Genomic DNA, 15,945 nt, shown 5'->3' with positions numbered 1-15,945 from the left:
CTAATGAACAATAGGTAAATGGAATTCTACCATTCATTTGCAAAAGGTAAGTTGAAGTAAATAAGCGTCAAATGTTAATTGATAGGTTAATTAAAAAAAAGGGATTGACATTACCAAGAGTTCGCAGTCACGAAACATAGACGTAACAACACAGTTAACAACATGTTTTTATGTGATTTTTTCTACAGTTAGAATGCACGAACACAAAATGATTCTTAAATGACATTTTTTATGTCACGATACAAAGCATTAAATCTAATGTTATTATTAAATGTAGGTCAATCAAATCTAAATGTCAATTCGTGACTGTTGATGTCAAAAGGGGTAATATGGGACTGTGTAAAGCCACCCACAATAACGTTATTGTATAAACATAACCTCTTTTCTACGAAACCCAGAGTTGGTTGTGAACAAATCAATATTCATATTATAGTTAAAGGTTTTTTTTTTTTCAATAGTTTTATAATATTATAACTTTCCCGCGGGTCGTCTACCTTTTAGATAGTGATAAGAAGTAAAAAATCTAATTACTAATATTAGGAGCTTGTGCAAAATAAGTGACGCATGACTTTAGTAACGTGACAGAGCTGGCGGCAAATATATCACATGCCACAACAACCAACTACCACGGCGATCAGCGGCTTGTCACCGCCTGATTCAAACCATTGTTTACCATTGTCACCAGCTTATGCAATTGTTTGTTGTTTTTTCATAAGCTAAACATAGCAGCTAATTAGTATTTTTACTAGAAGAATAAACAATAGCTATAGATATACTAACAATATCTTTTGGATACCATACTCAGAGACGTCATTTACCACGTGAACAAAGAAAATAGTCCAACGTTAGGGCAAATTAAGATCATTTAATCGTAGAAGGTAATAGATGAAGTTGTACTGAATCAAAGAAATACATCAAAGCATAAAGGAATACCAGGTAAACATAGAAACACCGTACTTAGGTTTGTTTTGCGCTAAAGACCTAGATCGCAGGTCATGAATGCTGTATATGGTTTTGCCTAGGGTGCGTCGGAGCGTCAGTCCCGCTACACCGTTATCCTGCACGGGAAGGGTCAGCACCTCCCTCCCCCTCGCCCGGGAGGGTCAGCACTCTTCCCCTCCCCGCCGACCGCTTGCTGGCACACATACTTTATTAAAACTACACGCCCGTTCATTGTTCATGGAACGGTCCATTAAGTGCGGCAGTTGTATCTAATATTATCCTATATTATCTCTGTATACTTTATGTTCTCCTGGTATAAACGCAAAATTATTTCTTGTAATTTCTTCTTACCTAAAAGATGACTAATTTAACTTGTGTTGTGTCTTTGGTCTTTAGCCGATTAGTGACCGCGGCTTCAGTGAGGTTCAGGAGAACAATTCCAAAAGAAAATTTTAAATTAAGAAAATTATTAAATTAAAGTTACACACAATACATAACAAGTTAATTATTTTTACTCTGAATTTAGATCTCAATGACTTTTGTTTCAAACATTTATTTAATTTAAATTTACACAGGCATTGTGTTTTTGATATATCAATTACTTATACGGTCTCTGTCGTATCATTAAAAAAAAAAAAAACAAAGCTATGATACGCTCATTTCAATCGCATTGTATTACCACAATATAAAAAACACACAATGCCTTGAGGTCACGTACGTAAACTAGTTTTAAAAAAAAAATAAAAAAGGAGATCCGCAAAGCGAGTTAAAAAACTCGAAGCGTTGAGGTTACGGACCTCAGCAAAGGGCTACGACTTTGTACGCAGCGAGCTAAATTTAGGCTAGTGATGTGACATTGTTTCAAGTTATCGGTATTAATTTCATGCTATAAATTTCACAGAGAACCCATTATCTATTCTGTAGGTAAATCACTTCAAAATTCTAGTAAATGCCATTGTAAAAAAAATATTCCAGTCATAACCCAAAATTAATGTTGCGACAGTTATTTTATCGTGTAAATGACAAATGCTAAAAGAAAAGCCTTATTCAATAACAATTAAGGTTGATAATATCAAGACATTTTATTTTCTATTTCGTATGTCGTAAATGTATGGGATATAAAAAAAAAAACAAAAAAGTCGATGGAAATAACCATTGAGGTTATCGACATCCAGTAAGTGGCTATTTAAAGAACAGGACGAACAGAAATTACTCCTTAGGTTAAGCATTGATCGATAAAATGTTGACACGTAAATAGCTTATTCATACGTCGTTTTATAAAGGGCTGGCCAGATTTTATCACTTAAGTTGGAAAAATATATTTTTGGTATGGTTAAGGAATCGATTACTATATCGACAGATTAACAAAAAGCATCCCTATGGACTAAAGTACCCGAGTAATTAAATTACACACTCAATGAAGTACGCGAGATGACCTAGCACCTAGTGTGATTGACCTTAACTTCAGGGATCACCTTCTTTGAAATAGAATAACACCTTTACTTTAGCATTAAGTACTTAACATTTGAAGTTCTCTCTTCTTTGCGAGTTAAGTTCGTATCTTCGACAACAAGGAGTCAGTTTGATCGACCGAAAGGACGTTGCTGTCATTGCTTTGTTTGTTTTTTTAACCAAGGAGTGAGAACTTGTCTAACGATGCCACTCCCCAACAGATCAAAATAAACTGTTTACAACATCTTGATAGAAAAGTGCCGGTCCTGTTTAACCACTTTCGAATTTCTTATGTATTCTGACAAGATTTATGGAAAGCTACTAACTTATCCGGTAGGCCAATTGGTCTTTTTTTTTCATAAATGTATCCAATGATGTTAGCTTAAATTACCCCATTAGACTATATGGGTGGGTGTTTTTTTTGTATCAAGTAAGTAATAACTAATTAATTATTGATGTCATGTACCAGGAAGTTCAAGCTAATGGTTATAAAAACAGTATAATGTGTGTTGTTTTATTAACGAGTGGTGGAAGGGTCAATTGTAATTAAATTCTAAACGAGCGCGGGGCACATCACGACAACAGATTAGTTATAAAATGTAAGTAAAAACACGTGCCCGTATTTAAGTCAAACCAGTTAATGCCAAAGAAATCAGTAAACATACTGGTAGATTTCTCATTTTAATTTACCATATCCGAGCTGAAACGTAGTAAATAAAGAGTATTTAAGACAAAAGTAAACAGCCAATCGTGTTTAATTCAAAGTTTTGTAAACAATCTTTTGAGAAGTTAAACATTATCTGTGCAGAAGAACGTGTTTGTTAAAACAAAAGGAAATCGGCTACGTATCTGTAATTGTTTAAATTCATGTTTTATTGATTGGCAATATTCTAGAAAAATTGACATCAAACAGCTTGATAACTGAAGAGAACAAACTACAAACATGAGAAAAGCGCAAAACGAGCTTTGATTATTGTAACGTCACACTACAGAAAAGAAACCGGTTATATGCTCAATAAAAAATCGAATTGCCTAGCCAAAAATACGAGCCGCTTCTGATTTAAGAGTAAACAAAAACATTTTTTGTAGGTACTCGAATCTTCGTTCGTCAAGTAAAGTTATCAAGGTTTCAATTCATAATTAATATTGCATTTAACTCTTATATAATGGTGATAATACGTGTCGTGATTCATCGATAAACATAACCCATGCTATCACAGGCATAGTTACAATATATAACCGTATAAACAACTATACTTACAATTAAAAACACCATTAACGATAATGATGTATTCGTAATACGTATCAAAATAATGATCACTAAATTGGCACTAATTAACTAATATTTCAAGAAGTTAAATCAAATCGATAAAATTTTTTGATTTTCAAAAGACATCCCTATTTAACATTTAATTGTTATATTATTTTTCAACCTTATGTGCTAAACAAAATGGCGCATGCATAGACATTCAATAAAATCGATTAAAATGTACGGTTTGTAAGACATTCCTATTTGACATTTCATTGTAATATATTTCCACCCCTATGAGCAAAATGGCGACTGCGTAGCCATTTTCGCTACGCAGTCGCCATTTTGTTCCATAGTTCATTCTGACATTGATGACATTTTCAAGCAACAAAGGAATATTTTCTAAAAAAATACAATTAACTATGGTATATTTAAAGTAATAAAACTCAAAATTATTTTAATAATAGTTCACCTCACACGCGTTTTATACAAAAATGAATGAACAGCTAAAGACACTGGTAGATTTTTATGCTAACTACTATAATTAATTACAGACATTGCGTTATGTTTATTAGCCACAGAAGAAATTTGAATATTATATTTATTAAAATAAAATATATTACTTGGTATGTTTAAATACACTTTTAACTAAAGTGACACGTGTAAACTATTCCCACCTAGCTTCACGATAGAGTGCCAATAAAATACCTTACGTAACGATATAAAAGAAACGTTCAACAGAAAAAACATTCAAAAGAAAAATATCGTTGCAGCCTACCCGATTATTATGTAGAAAATAGTAACTGGATTATCCTTACAAAATAAATATTTTCTAGAAGAAATAAAAATCTAATTAGTTACCTACATGTATCGAAATAATGTTTTATCGTAAAACAGCGTTGTAATATTAAAAAATGATTTAAATACCGGTATCAATCGATAAAAACCAAGCCCATCCCTAGAACGTGTCTGAAGGGATTGCAGGCTGAATTCAGAGTATTGCCACACTATATACAAATATCTAACTTTAGACCAAAGCCCTTTGTAATAAGTACTATACTCGCATAACGTTTAGAAAGAACAGATTAACAGCTGTACAATCCATAATACCTGCTCGAACCGGTACTTTGACTAAAAAAAAGGTACAATTTCATGCACCTTCATATTAAGTTTAATTTTACCTGCCTTTCAAATCTTACAATCTTGTTTCAGAACAGCTGATTCTATTCATTTTACCACGTTTGCAAATTTAGAAATAGATACTCCATATTAACGGATGTAATTTATTATCCATCTAATAGTTAATTTTAGTATATTTAGTAGCTACCTTTGATTTTATTCAATAAAGACCTCATAAATTATTGAAATACCCTGTATAAATTAGGATGCACAAAGAACTGACTCCGTCCCATATGTTTCAATGTCAACACAAAATGGTCGCTTTACAATCTCGATTGGTAAATCTGTCAAACTTTCTAAAAAGCAGTAACGATATGGAATAAGCAAGCGTGGTAATGAATGCTGAAAATTCCATTGAACATTTCCTCTCGCCCATTATTATACATGTATTCAATGCATCACTCAAAAATAAAACAAAGATTACCTTTTTAGCAGCAAGCGTATTCGTCTAACTCCAATAGGGAACACCTGCGCTATAATATAACACTACGAAAATCGTGTCTTTTTCTCTTCCAATACATTATTGCACTATTCACAATATGTCCGAGGACGAGCAAACGCTGTCCTAATGTGATTTTTTAATAATTGATGCACCCAAGGAAAGCGAGCGTCTACACGCCGCCCGCTTTAGTCATGAACTAAAAAATGTCAGCTGGCCCAAGAACGTTCTCATTCGTAAATCGATTGAAAATCTGTGAAACAGCCTCTAAACTTTCCTTCATCTCTTTCACGCAGGTAGTGTCTCACTCGCACACCCAACTAAATTCGTTGTTTTATGACCATTATAAGCATTGTTTCAAAGAAATAAATGAACATTTACACATTTTTGTGCATACTTTACAATACTAGAATAGTATTTATGAAAATATATTGGAGATTTCTTCAATCGAGATCATATGTTAAACAACAAAATATGTCAACAATAACACTGCTCTATTGACATTTCAAGACCTGTCCTGATTGGACTGCGCACAGCTGTTTTTGACGCTTTGTTAATTTAACGTTTTCACACTAGATGGCTGCACATTCCCATCAACAACAGTTTACTCTGAATAATAATTTAATTGATTTACATACATTTCATCACCTAAAATGGTTTCTATAATTTACAACTTACTTGTAGTAGCGTAAATATCCATTTTATTAGTTTCTTTGTAAATGTGTTTCGTATTTGACTAATAAAAATCATGAATATAGAACCTTTTTTGATTGTCACCATGGAAACGTTCTAAACTGATAAACTATAAACACACTAGCTTGAAGTTGACATCTATAAAAGATTGAATATACTTTTGCGAATAACTTGTTATTGCTTAAAAATCTATTGAAAAATACACAGTACGAAATTGAACATTGAAAATCGGTATCCAATAAAACATAGATCTTCAAAAATGGATTCGCAAGACATTTTAGCACGTGAGAATGAATTTAAAAAACTAAACAAGCAATTGGAAAAGAAAACAGAAAGTCTTATGAAAGAAATAGAACACGTTATGGTATGTTTTAAAATTATTATAACGTCTAAAAACATATTTGTTAAAATAAGTAGTCAATTTCTAATGACATTTATTTTTACATATTAGCAAAAACAAGACACATTTCAAGATGTGTCACACAACCTGAGGTTAACACCTTCACCGAAAAATATAAGAAAACATTGCTGTGATTCTACGAGAACTATAACACCCCATAGTGGAGATAAACAAAATAAACCTGGAAATTCAACATCTAAAAACAAACAAAAAGAAAAACTTAACAATCATAATGAGAGGACAAATACACTTAATTCCTATAGAAACCAAGAACAAAATAATTGTGACACAATCCCACAAAATAATTACAACAGTACCGGACAAATGTGTCACAATTGTATGTTTAATGAAAATGGTACATTAAATAATGATATAGAATTCTTACATGCCTTTGTTTCCATTAACATTGATGACAAAATACTGCCCCAGACATTTATAAAAGGTAAGAATTGTTATAATTTACCAACACATTAAGAAGCTCCCACTAAACAGATTAAGGTCCTGATACAAAGGGCAGTTATTTTAGAAATCACACACATGTGAGGTTCGCTGCAGCTTTAAAGAAGCTACAAATTTAAAAATAATTAATTCACAAATATTTCAGAGTTTTTATTATGAAATTTAAGTGTACACTGCATGTTTTAATGCAACTTTGTTATAAATTTATGGGAATTATTCATCATCACAAAAATAATCCTTAAACGCTTGAGATCTACCTAGAAATGTTCATTTTCATTGATTAACTTGTAAAAGCTATGAAATAGAAAAATCTATATACCAAAACAAAACATACAGAGGTTCATATAATTGCTAAATATATAAATTAATACTTCCTATGTACATTTATATACTATAGTAATTTACATATAAAATTGGTATATCTTTTCTTTTAACAAATACATATAATTATTAAATTGTAATTAACTAACAAGAGTGTGAAGCCTTGAGAATAAAATTTATGATAACTTTATGGATTTCAAATATGTTGTTGTCAAAATTCTTATATAAGTTATTCATTGAGAATATGCAAATTGTAGTGTCGTTATATTGTAGCATTTTAATTTTCAATAAGCCTTATTATTTTTAATAGAATGTATATATAATAGTTATAAGATGGCAGTTTAATTGTAATTTTTAAAATTAATTGTTTTTACAAATAACTAAACCCAATTAACTAAGCTACTGTTTATAAATGATCGTCGCTAGATGGCGCTGAAATTTATAATAAGAAATTGGGGACTGTACAAGTGTAATTGAAGTTATTTGAAGGATCTTATGTTATTTGAGGAGTTTTATACCTATTTTATTTTTATTAAGTTACAATGACTTATACGCACTAAGCATTTAGATGTTTAGCTTCCTATTTGGTATAGATATAGAACATAGGTTACTAAGTTTTTTTTAAAATTCTACTCGGACAGAATCGCGGGCGATGACTAGTAGTTCATAATACTTCCATTAATATGACATATTACAGATGTTGCTATTTTTTAACATGTATATTTGATGACGTATGATTCTAGAGCGCGTGTCGGTGGAGCGAGTGTGCAAGTTCTTGGCGGCCAAGGTGAAGCTGTTGCAGGAGCAAGTGGACAAGATGCAGGCAGCTCTTGACAAGAAGGTTTTCATCATTAGCACATTATAAAACGACATTATTTTTGCCGGTGGATCAACATTAACCATTTCTTTTTTTTAGTCCATTCTTTTGACTTCTCGATAGTTATTTTTGCTTTTGCCAGGAGGTGACAATAAGACGCTGGTAACATAGATGTGGGGTACGTTGCAGGGCGCACAGTGCGAGGGTCACCTGGCGCAGCTGGCGGGGCTGGAGGGCGAGCGGCTGGCGCAGCTCAGCCAGACCAAAGCCGCGCGCGCAGCCGCCGCCGACGCCAGGGCCAAGTGCGCCGCGCTGCAGGCTAAGTTAGACGTAAGGAAACTACAACTGCTGTTTCCACGCGTAGAAGAGAAAATGAAAGACGCTATACAATCACGTGTGGTGGAAAGATAACTAAATATCTTGTCTTTCCTTTTTAAGTGTTTCTCCATTTGCAGGAGAAGGAGCGTCAGTACATGGAGGCGCGGGGCTGCGCGGAGCGGGCGGGGGCGGAGGCCCGGCGAGCGGAGAGCCGGGCGGGGGCGCTGCAGGCGCAGTGCCACGCCCACCAGCAGGCTCGACACACACTAGCACACCAGCTGGAGACTGCCAGGATGGCCGAGAAGGTACGCCGACATCTTTGAATGATGTTGAGTGAGCGTGAGTTATTAGTTAAATTTGGCACATGTGCAGGAGTTGCGCGAGTCGAGCCGCGCGCTGTCAGCGGAGCAGCAGCGGGTGCGGGTGGAGCTGGAGGCGCGCTGGCGGGCGCTGGCCGCAGCCGCACACAGCCAGGCCGAGCTCGCAGACAACCTGCGCCGACAGAACGCGCTGCTCGCTGCGCACGCGCAACTAGACACGCTGGACAACGAGTACACCGCGTTATTGAATAAACACTCATGATTCACTCATTGTCTCATTTATTACCCGTCTGACTGACGAATAATGTTTTTATGTATATGGATTTGTGTGTCAATTAATGTCCCCCTATGTGCTAAACTACTATACCTATTTCGTTCAATGTGATGTCATTCCTGTACAGTTAATCGTGTTTTTTTTTACATCAAATAGTAGTCTTTAATATTTGGTTTAAAAAAAATCAATTCTAGAAGACATTCGAAATTCTAAACCAAGAATACGAATCGAAATATACCTAACAAAAAACATTAGCAGCACAGATTATAACTATCATATATTATAAACTATCATTGAAATTGATTGACCTGTGAAAGGGAGCGTCCGTTTAACGTTTACTTTACATATGTAACAATATCCTGACCATGTTGTACCACAATGAATATATAACTACGATTGTATCACACAGCTGAGTAACACATTAGATCACAGCGCGATGCGTAATGTTAATGTTATTGCTTGTCAGTGTTGCCACACTTATGTCGAAATTTGCCGTCAGATTTGATTATACACTCAACAGTAGTATACAAAGTATTACAATACAAAATACAAGAAAACTGATTATTTATACAATAACAGATGTACATAACTGATAGGAAAGAAATAAACAAAATTGATCAACAAACAAGATTTTTTTTCTATTTCTGTTCTCATAAGTTGTCAGAGGCGAAGATCCACTACGGGACACTGCGTCATCCTAGTTAGTTAATGCAGTACTATAATCTTGCGTTAACTACATAATATATAGGTATAATAAAGTAACCATAAAAATGCCATAGCATACACACAAAAAATTTAATATACATATTCTACGTTTGAAAGTAAAAACCCAAACATAAAAAACTAAATAACGCATAACTAATAGTTGGCAAAATTTCCCAACATGGCAACACTCAACAAACCTAAGATAAAGTTAAGCGACCTTTCATAATCGAGCACAATCGCGTGGAGCAGAGTGACAAGCGCACAATCCCTTCGCAATGAAGACAGTTATTTTATTAACCATCTTAACCACATCGCTGTTGTGTGTGGGTGGTGACCACTTGGTGGTGGGCAACACCGCCAACAGAGTGGTCCTCGCAGAGCACAAGAGGGTCGAATACAACGCCATACCTTTCATCAAAAGGGTTAAATATTTCTTCTACTCTTCACCGGATAACAAAGTTATTCAGGTATGTATCAAAAATATAAAAAAATTAAAACATCTAATTTGGTATGTAACATCACAAATAATACAATATTAACATCTAGTCGTCCCCATCGAGGGGATGGAGGATGGAACGGATTTATTAGACTTTCTTATTTTGCTTAATGATAACTATCGCCCGCGACATTAAAACAACTTAATAAGTACCCTATGTGTTCTACCAGACTATGTTCTACATCTGTGCCAAATTACATCAAGATATGTTGAGCCGTTCCGGAGATATCTTCAAACATCCATTTATCTAAACCAGCGGTCGGCAACCCGCGGCCCGCGGGCCGCATGCGGCCCGCGGCTCACTTCCTTGCGGCCCGCGACTGTTTTGTAAAATAAACTATAATTTTCAAATTTTACCTAAATTGATTGAAGCGTTTGAATATCGGGGAGCGCAAGCGTCTTTTTTTTGGGAGCTTGGCCACTTGATCGTTCCGCGTTCGACCGTCGGGGCTCGGGGCGAAGAGAGTGCGGGTAGGGGAATACGTCGTTGGTTTTCAAGCCGGGTGCGAAGTCAATTGCCGCCCGCGCTCTGTCTGTACTGGTTGATTGTGTGTTTTAAACCACGCGTCGTATTTCGTCGTTCGTCATCGTGTTTTAAATCGTAATATACAATTACTACTTTGCTGGAGTTTTGGTAAGTATAAGAGGTTTTTTATATACTTGTAATAACAGAGATAACTAAATTTTGACACGACACTAACAAATTGTTATTTGTTACAGAAATTACTCTGCATTGTAGGCTATAAGTTTTAACAGATGGCTTCAAAAAAAAGAAGATTATTTGAAGAAAATAGAGTGTTTAACGATGCATGGACAGATTTATACTTTTTTATAAATTATAATGAAAAACCACTATGTTTAATATGCCAAAAAACGCTTGCTGTTTCAAAAGATTTTAACCTAAAACGTCATTACGATACTGAGCATAAAGCTAAATTTGCTTGCCTAGTGGGTGATGTACGGAAACAAAAGATTAACGCTCTCAAATTATCAGTAAAGAATCAACAAAACGTTTTCAAAATTCAAGTTCAAAGTAATGAGTCGAATATACGTGCGAGTTTAAGGGTAGCGGAAATACTTGCGAAGTCTGGGCGACCGTTTACCGATAGTGAATTAGTAAAAGAATGTGCCATAATTATGGCTGAGGAGGTGTGCCCAGATCAAAAAAGAATGTTTGAAAATATTAGTCTATCTGCCAGAACATGTACCCGGCGCACTGAAGATTTGGGCGACAATTTATTCGAGCAACTCCGAGACAAGATAAAACAATTTGAATGGTTTTCTTTAGCCACCGATGAAAGTGAGGACGTTTCCGACACCGCCCAGCTTCTAATATTTGTTCGTGGTATTGATAAGGACTTCAATGTCTGCGAGGAACTTTTACAGTTATGTAGTTTGAAAGGTACGACTACAGGAGAAGATTTATTTCGTAGCTTTGAACAAGCTATGGAATCATCGCAGTTACCATGGCAAAAATTGGTAAGTGTAACAACCGATGGGGGCAGGAACATGAGTGGAGCAAACAAGGGCCTGGTAGGTAGAATTAAAACTAAACTAGGAGAGATAGGATGCCAAATTCCATTATTCTTTCATTGCATCATCCATCAAGAAGCGTTATGTTGCAAAGTTCTAGCATGGAAAGAAGTAATGGACATCGTGGTATCCACAGTAAACTACATCAGGAAAAATGGATTGACACATCGACAATTTCAACAATTTCTTTCAGATATTGAATCACATCATCGAGATGTGTTGTACTATTCTGAAGTGAGATGGTTAAGTAGAGGTGCAGTGCTGAAAAGGTTTTTTGATCTCATAAATGAGATTAACACATTTATGAACGAAAAAGGTAAACCTGTTCCAGAGCTTACAGACCCACAATGGTTAATAGACCTTGGATTTTTGACAGATTTGACTCATGAGTTAAACACGCTGAATGTAAGGTTACAAGGAAAAAACAAATTAATCTCTGATATGCACACAGACGTTAAGTCATTCCAAACAAAAAATAAGCTATTTATAAAACATATTGACGAAAAAAAATTCGACCATTTCCCAAACTGTAAAAAGGCTATCGAGGAAGCTGGAATAAATTTTAATTTTAAAAATGATAAAATGAGAGATATTTTAATACAACTGCAAAATCAGTTCAGTGACAGATTTAGCGACTTCGAAAAGGTTTCTAATGAAATGAAGATTTTTGCAAATCCTTTTTCGTGTGACATTAACGATGTACCGAGTCATTTACAAATGAACGTGATTGATCTTCAATCTAATAACATGCTCAAAAACTCATTTCATGAGATCAATGATCGTGTTAAGTTCTATGGCAGCTTACCTATTGAATTCGACGAATTGAAAAGGTTTGCTCAAAAGTTTATTACAATTTTTGGCAGTACTTATTTATGCGAGCAAACTTTTTCTATCCTCAACCATAGAAAAAATAAACATGCTTCCCGACTTACAGATGAGCACTTGAAAGCTATTCTTAGAATTTCAACTACAAATATGAAAGCTGATGTACAAAAAATAGCCACTCAAATACAGCCTCAGACATCACACTGAATGTATAAGTACAAGTTCATTTATGTTTTTTTATCTTTGTTCATTTATTGTTGTTTTGTCGTTGGCATAGTGCTACACCCCTATTAATTAATAAAAAAATAATTAAAAAGGTTGCATTTTTAATATCACTTGTACAGTAGTGTTCAGTGTGGGAGTTATTTTCACTTACTTTGGGTTTGAAAAGGATGTATGTCCGCACAGGAAACCCGCACCTTTACACTCATAGTGAGTGAAAGTCATATCTGTCGGGCGCACCATAAGAGTCTAAACGCGGCTTAATACCTATACATGTAAATAGACAGCCGCCTGTAGCATTTGTTTAATTACGTATTAGTATTATTGTGGTGCAATAAAGAATATTGATTAATATACCTATTATCAAAACTATGTAAAAGTGCGGCCCGCCTCTACCTAATTTTGTCGCCATGTGGCCCTTAACTGCCAAAAGGTTGCCGACCGCTGATCTAAACATTCGCATTTATAATATTAAAAGTAAGATAACAGATTTCAATACAGTGACAGAATAATAATCTTTACCTACATGAATTTGTTGGTTGACCGGGAAAGAACTATAACAGCGTGGATTGCAGAAATGTACATTTGTTGACATTGAAAGTAAAATTTTATTTTTGTTTGGGACAAACAAAAAACCAGTATCGCTACTGCGGCGCGTCTCTATAATATAATAAAATCTAGAGGCAATATTTTCAAACAATTTTTTCTAAGAATTATCATATATTATTTTATTAATTTGCTTTAAAAAAAGAATGATTTGTGAAACCGATTACGATTATTGTATTTGCTGTACGTTTAGTTGTATAAAAGAGCTGACCGAATTATCTTATAATTATTATTAAGTAGGCGAAGGAAATTATAAATTACTTCTAAGAAAACGATATCAAAACTTCTCAGAATTATTAATTATCAGCTTCAATAATAAGCGGCGATTAATGTTGAAATCTTTGAGGGCTAAATTATGCCGTATTTATTAGTTTGTTTTTGTAACTGATAAAAATACAATTGCCAACGAGTGTCGTCTTTTTTTTTTTGGTAATACCACGCCGCATACAATATATCTTATTAATTATCTTTTTTTCATTCTATTATTTCATTTATCTTATCTATATCTATCTATATATATATAAAAGAAAGTCGTGTTAGTTACACTATTTATAACTCAAGATCGGTCGAACTGAATTAGCTGAAAATTGATGGGGAGGTAGCTTAGAACTAGGAGACAGACATAGAAACTTTGTGTGTGCATTTTTTGTATTCCGCGCGGACGGAGTCGCGGGTAAAAGCTAGTATTACATAAACAAAAATCAGATGTAAGTATGTGTGAAGTCAAATAATGAGCAGAATGTCAGAGTGGATAACTATACGGCCTAGTCAACCTTAAATTAGGCTACCCTAATTTAAGGTTACCGAGCCCCTCTATAAACACCCTTTTAGTATTAACAGAGTCCTTTGAGTCAAAGACGAAGACATTTTTTTATATCTAATTTCTTTAAGAAGTTTCTTTAATAATGTTAAGTAAGTATTAAGATAATAGTTATTTTATTTTAATTATTGATTCAACACAATTCATTGAAGTGCTTAGATATCTAACTACATATAGTTAACATATAGTTTGGATATATACATTGAATTGTATATATCCAAACTATATGCTGATTTGATTGTTGAATGTTTTCTAGTTTCACTCGTGTTATTGTAATAGTACAGGATGTGCGCCGGCGCAGCTCACTGTGGGACAATCACACGTGCGCTAGTTGTCGCAGACTTGCCTGGAATCTAGATAACATTAATAGATTTTACAATCACAATAATTACCTACATTCCTTATTTCTCACTTATGACTGTATACTGTATTATTTGTTTTCAAAGACAACTTGAATTGAAGTAGATATAGAATGATTGCAATCCATATAACAGTGTATGCGTTGATGACCAGATATCACAGACGGATTTAAACTAAAGTAAAAAATAATAATGACCTGAAATAATAAATGAGAACCTAAAATTAATGAACCTTTTTTTAATATATCGGCGCCCAAATTTAAATGACGTAGTTTTGTAAATACAAGGCATTTTACAAACTGGTGGTATTCATAATTTGTCGGTGAGATATACGTTGTATGTGCAGGGAATCCAGGCGCTGGACACGCTGCATAGCAAGGCTTCCATCAACATAACAGCGGGTGGTGTGGGGCACAGTTTCGTTAACATGCGCATGAAGAGCGAACGCGGGAAGGCGCTCGGTTACGACATCGGCATCTACGTCAACCCACAATATCCATGATAATATAAAATTTAGTTGTACTTTAATATAATAATATATTTTAAGTAAATAAGTATTTTTATTTAACCCTTTTTTGATACTTTTGGTCCTAAACCTGACATCAGACACTGCTCTTGAAGGAAAGACAGGATCGAGAAGGATCTAGGTAACCTATAGTAAGATTGGACAGCTTAAATACTATTAGTAAACCTAGACATTAACACCTAAAAGTATAGAAAACGAAACGGCGATAGACAGTCAAGTATCACAGTTGACAAATTGACTGTAGTGTGAAATGCCATGCCAGGCCATGATATTGTTCATGTTCTATGGATAATAATAGTAAAATAGTATTTGCAAGAATAGCTTAGTGGAATTGATTTTTTCCTTGTCTAGTAAAGTTAGATGACAGTGTTAGAGGCACGCCACATTGACGGTTTCACTCACGGCATTATCAAATTCGTAGCAACGCAAAGTTCATCGGCACATCGCTTCTTTAATTTTCATCTAATATTATAAATGTGAAAGTTTAGGTGGATGGATGTTTGTTTGAATGTCTCCGGAACGGCTCAACGGATCTTGATGAAATTTAGCACATATGTAGAAGACATAAGCTACTTATTAAGTTTTTTGTAATTTCACGGCGACGGAATCGCGGGCGACAGATAGTTATACTAAAAAAATTAAATTTGTTGTTACAAAGTTAACTGAAGTGATGAGATCACTCACGCACGACACGGGGGTACCAGTGTGGTATCACCTTTATCGCTACAGGGAAGGTAAATCCTTAAATACTTTTTTTATATAAGAAGCGATCAAATTGACATAAAGAAATAATTCAAATTGACGCTGTCACGGAACAAAACAATTGCAAAACTATTGACAATCTGCAATTTATATAAAAGAGTTGTAAAAGTATTGGTATGGGTTTATTTTGTTAAGTTTAGCTTTATTTTATGGTATCATGCTCGGTTTGGATTACTTAGTACATAGCAAATGTTATTTTTCAATTTTTTATGGTGAGTTTGATATTTT

At 34.5% G+C, this 15,945-nt stretch overlaps 4 protein-coding genes across 4 annotated transcripts in view; 3 read left to right on the top strand and 1 right to left on the bottom strand.

Annotated features, from left to right (window-relative positions):
- Positions 1 to 5,471, bottom strand: part of LOC106715563 — a 30,437-nt gene extending 24,966 nt beyond the window's left edge. The window contains exon 1 of the mRNA XM_045682671.1: positions 5,247 to 5,471. The gene's annotated coding sequence lies outside the window, so the exon portion shown is untranslated. The remainder of the gene's footprint in view (positions 1 to 5,246) is intronic.
- Positions 5,472 to 6,162: 691 nt separating this feature from the next.
- On the top strand, positions 6,163 to 8,851 carry LOC106715596 (testis-expressed protein 9). Its single transcript, XM_014508917.2, has 6 exons — positions 6,163 to 6,318; positions 6,406 to 6,796; positions 7,878 to 7,975; positions 8,141 to 8,281; positions 8,407 to 8,574; positions 8,642 to 8,851. The coding sequence occupies exons 1-6, from the start codon at positions 6,214 to 6,216 to the stop codon at positions 8,849 to 8,851; spliced, it is 1,113 nt and encodes a 370-aa protein (XP_014364403.2). The 5' UTR covers positions 6,163 to 6,213.
- A 931-nt stretch (positions 8,852 to 9,782) lies between these two features.
- LOC106715595 lies at positions 9,783 to 14,935 on the top strand. Its single transcript, XM_014508916.2, has 2 exons — positions 9,783 to 10,035; positions 14,776 to 14,935. Exons 1-2 carry the CDS (start codon positions 9,844 to 9,846, stop codon positions 14,929 to 14,931), a joined length of 348 nt encoding a protein of 115 aa, XP_014364402.1. The 5' UTR covers positions 9,783 to 9,843; the 3' UTR covers positions 14,932 to 14,935.
- Positions 10,324 to 13,085, top strand: LOC106711642 (general transcription factor II-I repeat domain-containing protein 2A-like). The gene has a single exon (XM_045682467.1). The coding sequence runs from the start codon at positions 10,821 to 10,823 to the stop codon at positions 12,627 to 12,629; it is 1,809 nt and encodes a 602-aa protein (XP_045538423.1). The 5' UTR covers positions 10,324 to 10,820; the 3' UTR covers positions 12,630 to 13,085.
- Positions 14,936 to 15,945: the final 1,010 nt, after the last annotated feature.

Source organism: Papilio machaon, chromosome 19, assembly GCF_912999745.1.
Source record: "Papilio machaon chromosome 19, ilPapMach1.1, whole genome shotgun sequence".
Lineage (NCBI taxonomy): Eukaryota > Metazoa > Arthropoda > Insecta > Lepidoptera > Papilionidae > Papilio > Papilio machaon.
Note: the sequence above shows the minus strand (reverse complement) of the source record. Positions and strands in the feature narration are given on the sequence as shown.

Coding starts and splice junctions, on each gene's coding strand:
- LOC106715596 (XM_014508917.2), top strand. CDS start 6,214: ATGGATTCGCAAGACATTTTAGCACGTGAGAATGAATTTAAAAAACTA. Junction 7,976..8,140: donor AGGCAGCTCTTGACAAGAAG/GTTTTCATCATT, acceptor GGTACGTTGCAG/GGCGCACAGTGCGAGGGTCA. Junction 8,575..8,641: donor CTGCCAGGATGGCCGAGAAG/GTACGCCGACAT, acceptor GCACATGTGCAG/GAGTTGCGCGAGTCGAGCCG.
- LOC106715595 (XM_014508916.2), top strand. CDS start 9,844: ATGAAGACAGTTATTTTATTAACCATCTTAACCACATCGCTGTTGTGT. Junction 10,036..14,775: donor CGGATAACAAAGTTATTCAG/GTATGTATCAAA, acceptor TTGTATGTGCAG/GGAATCCAGGCGCTGGACAC.
- LOC106711642 (XM_045682467.1), top strand. CDS start 10,821: ATGGCTTCAAAAAAAAGAAGATTATTTGAAGAAAATAGAGTGTTTAAC.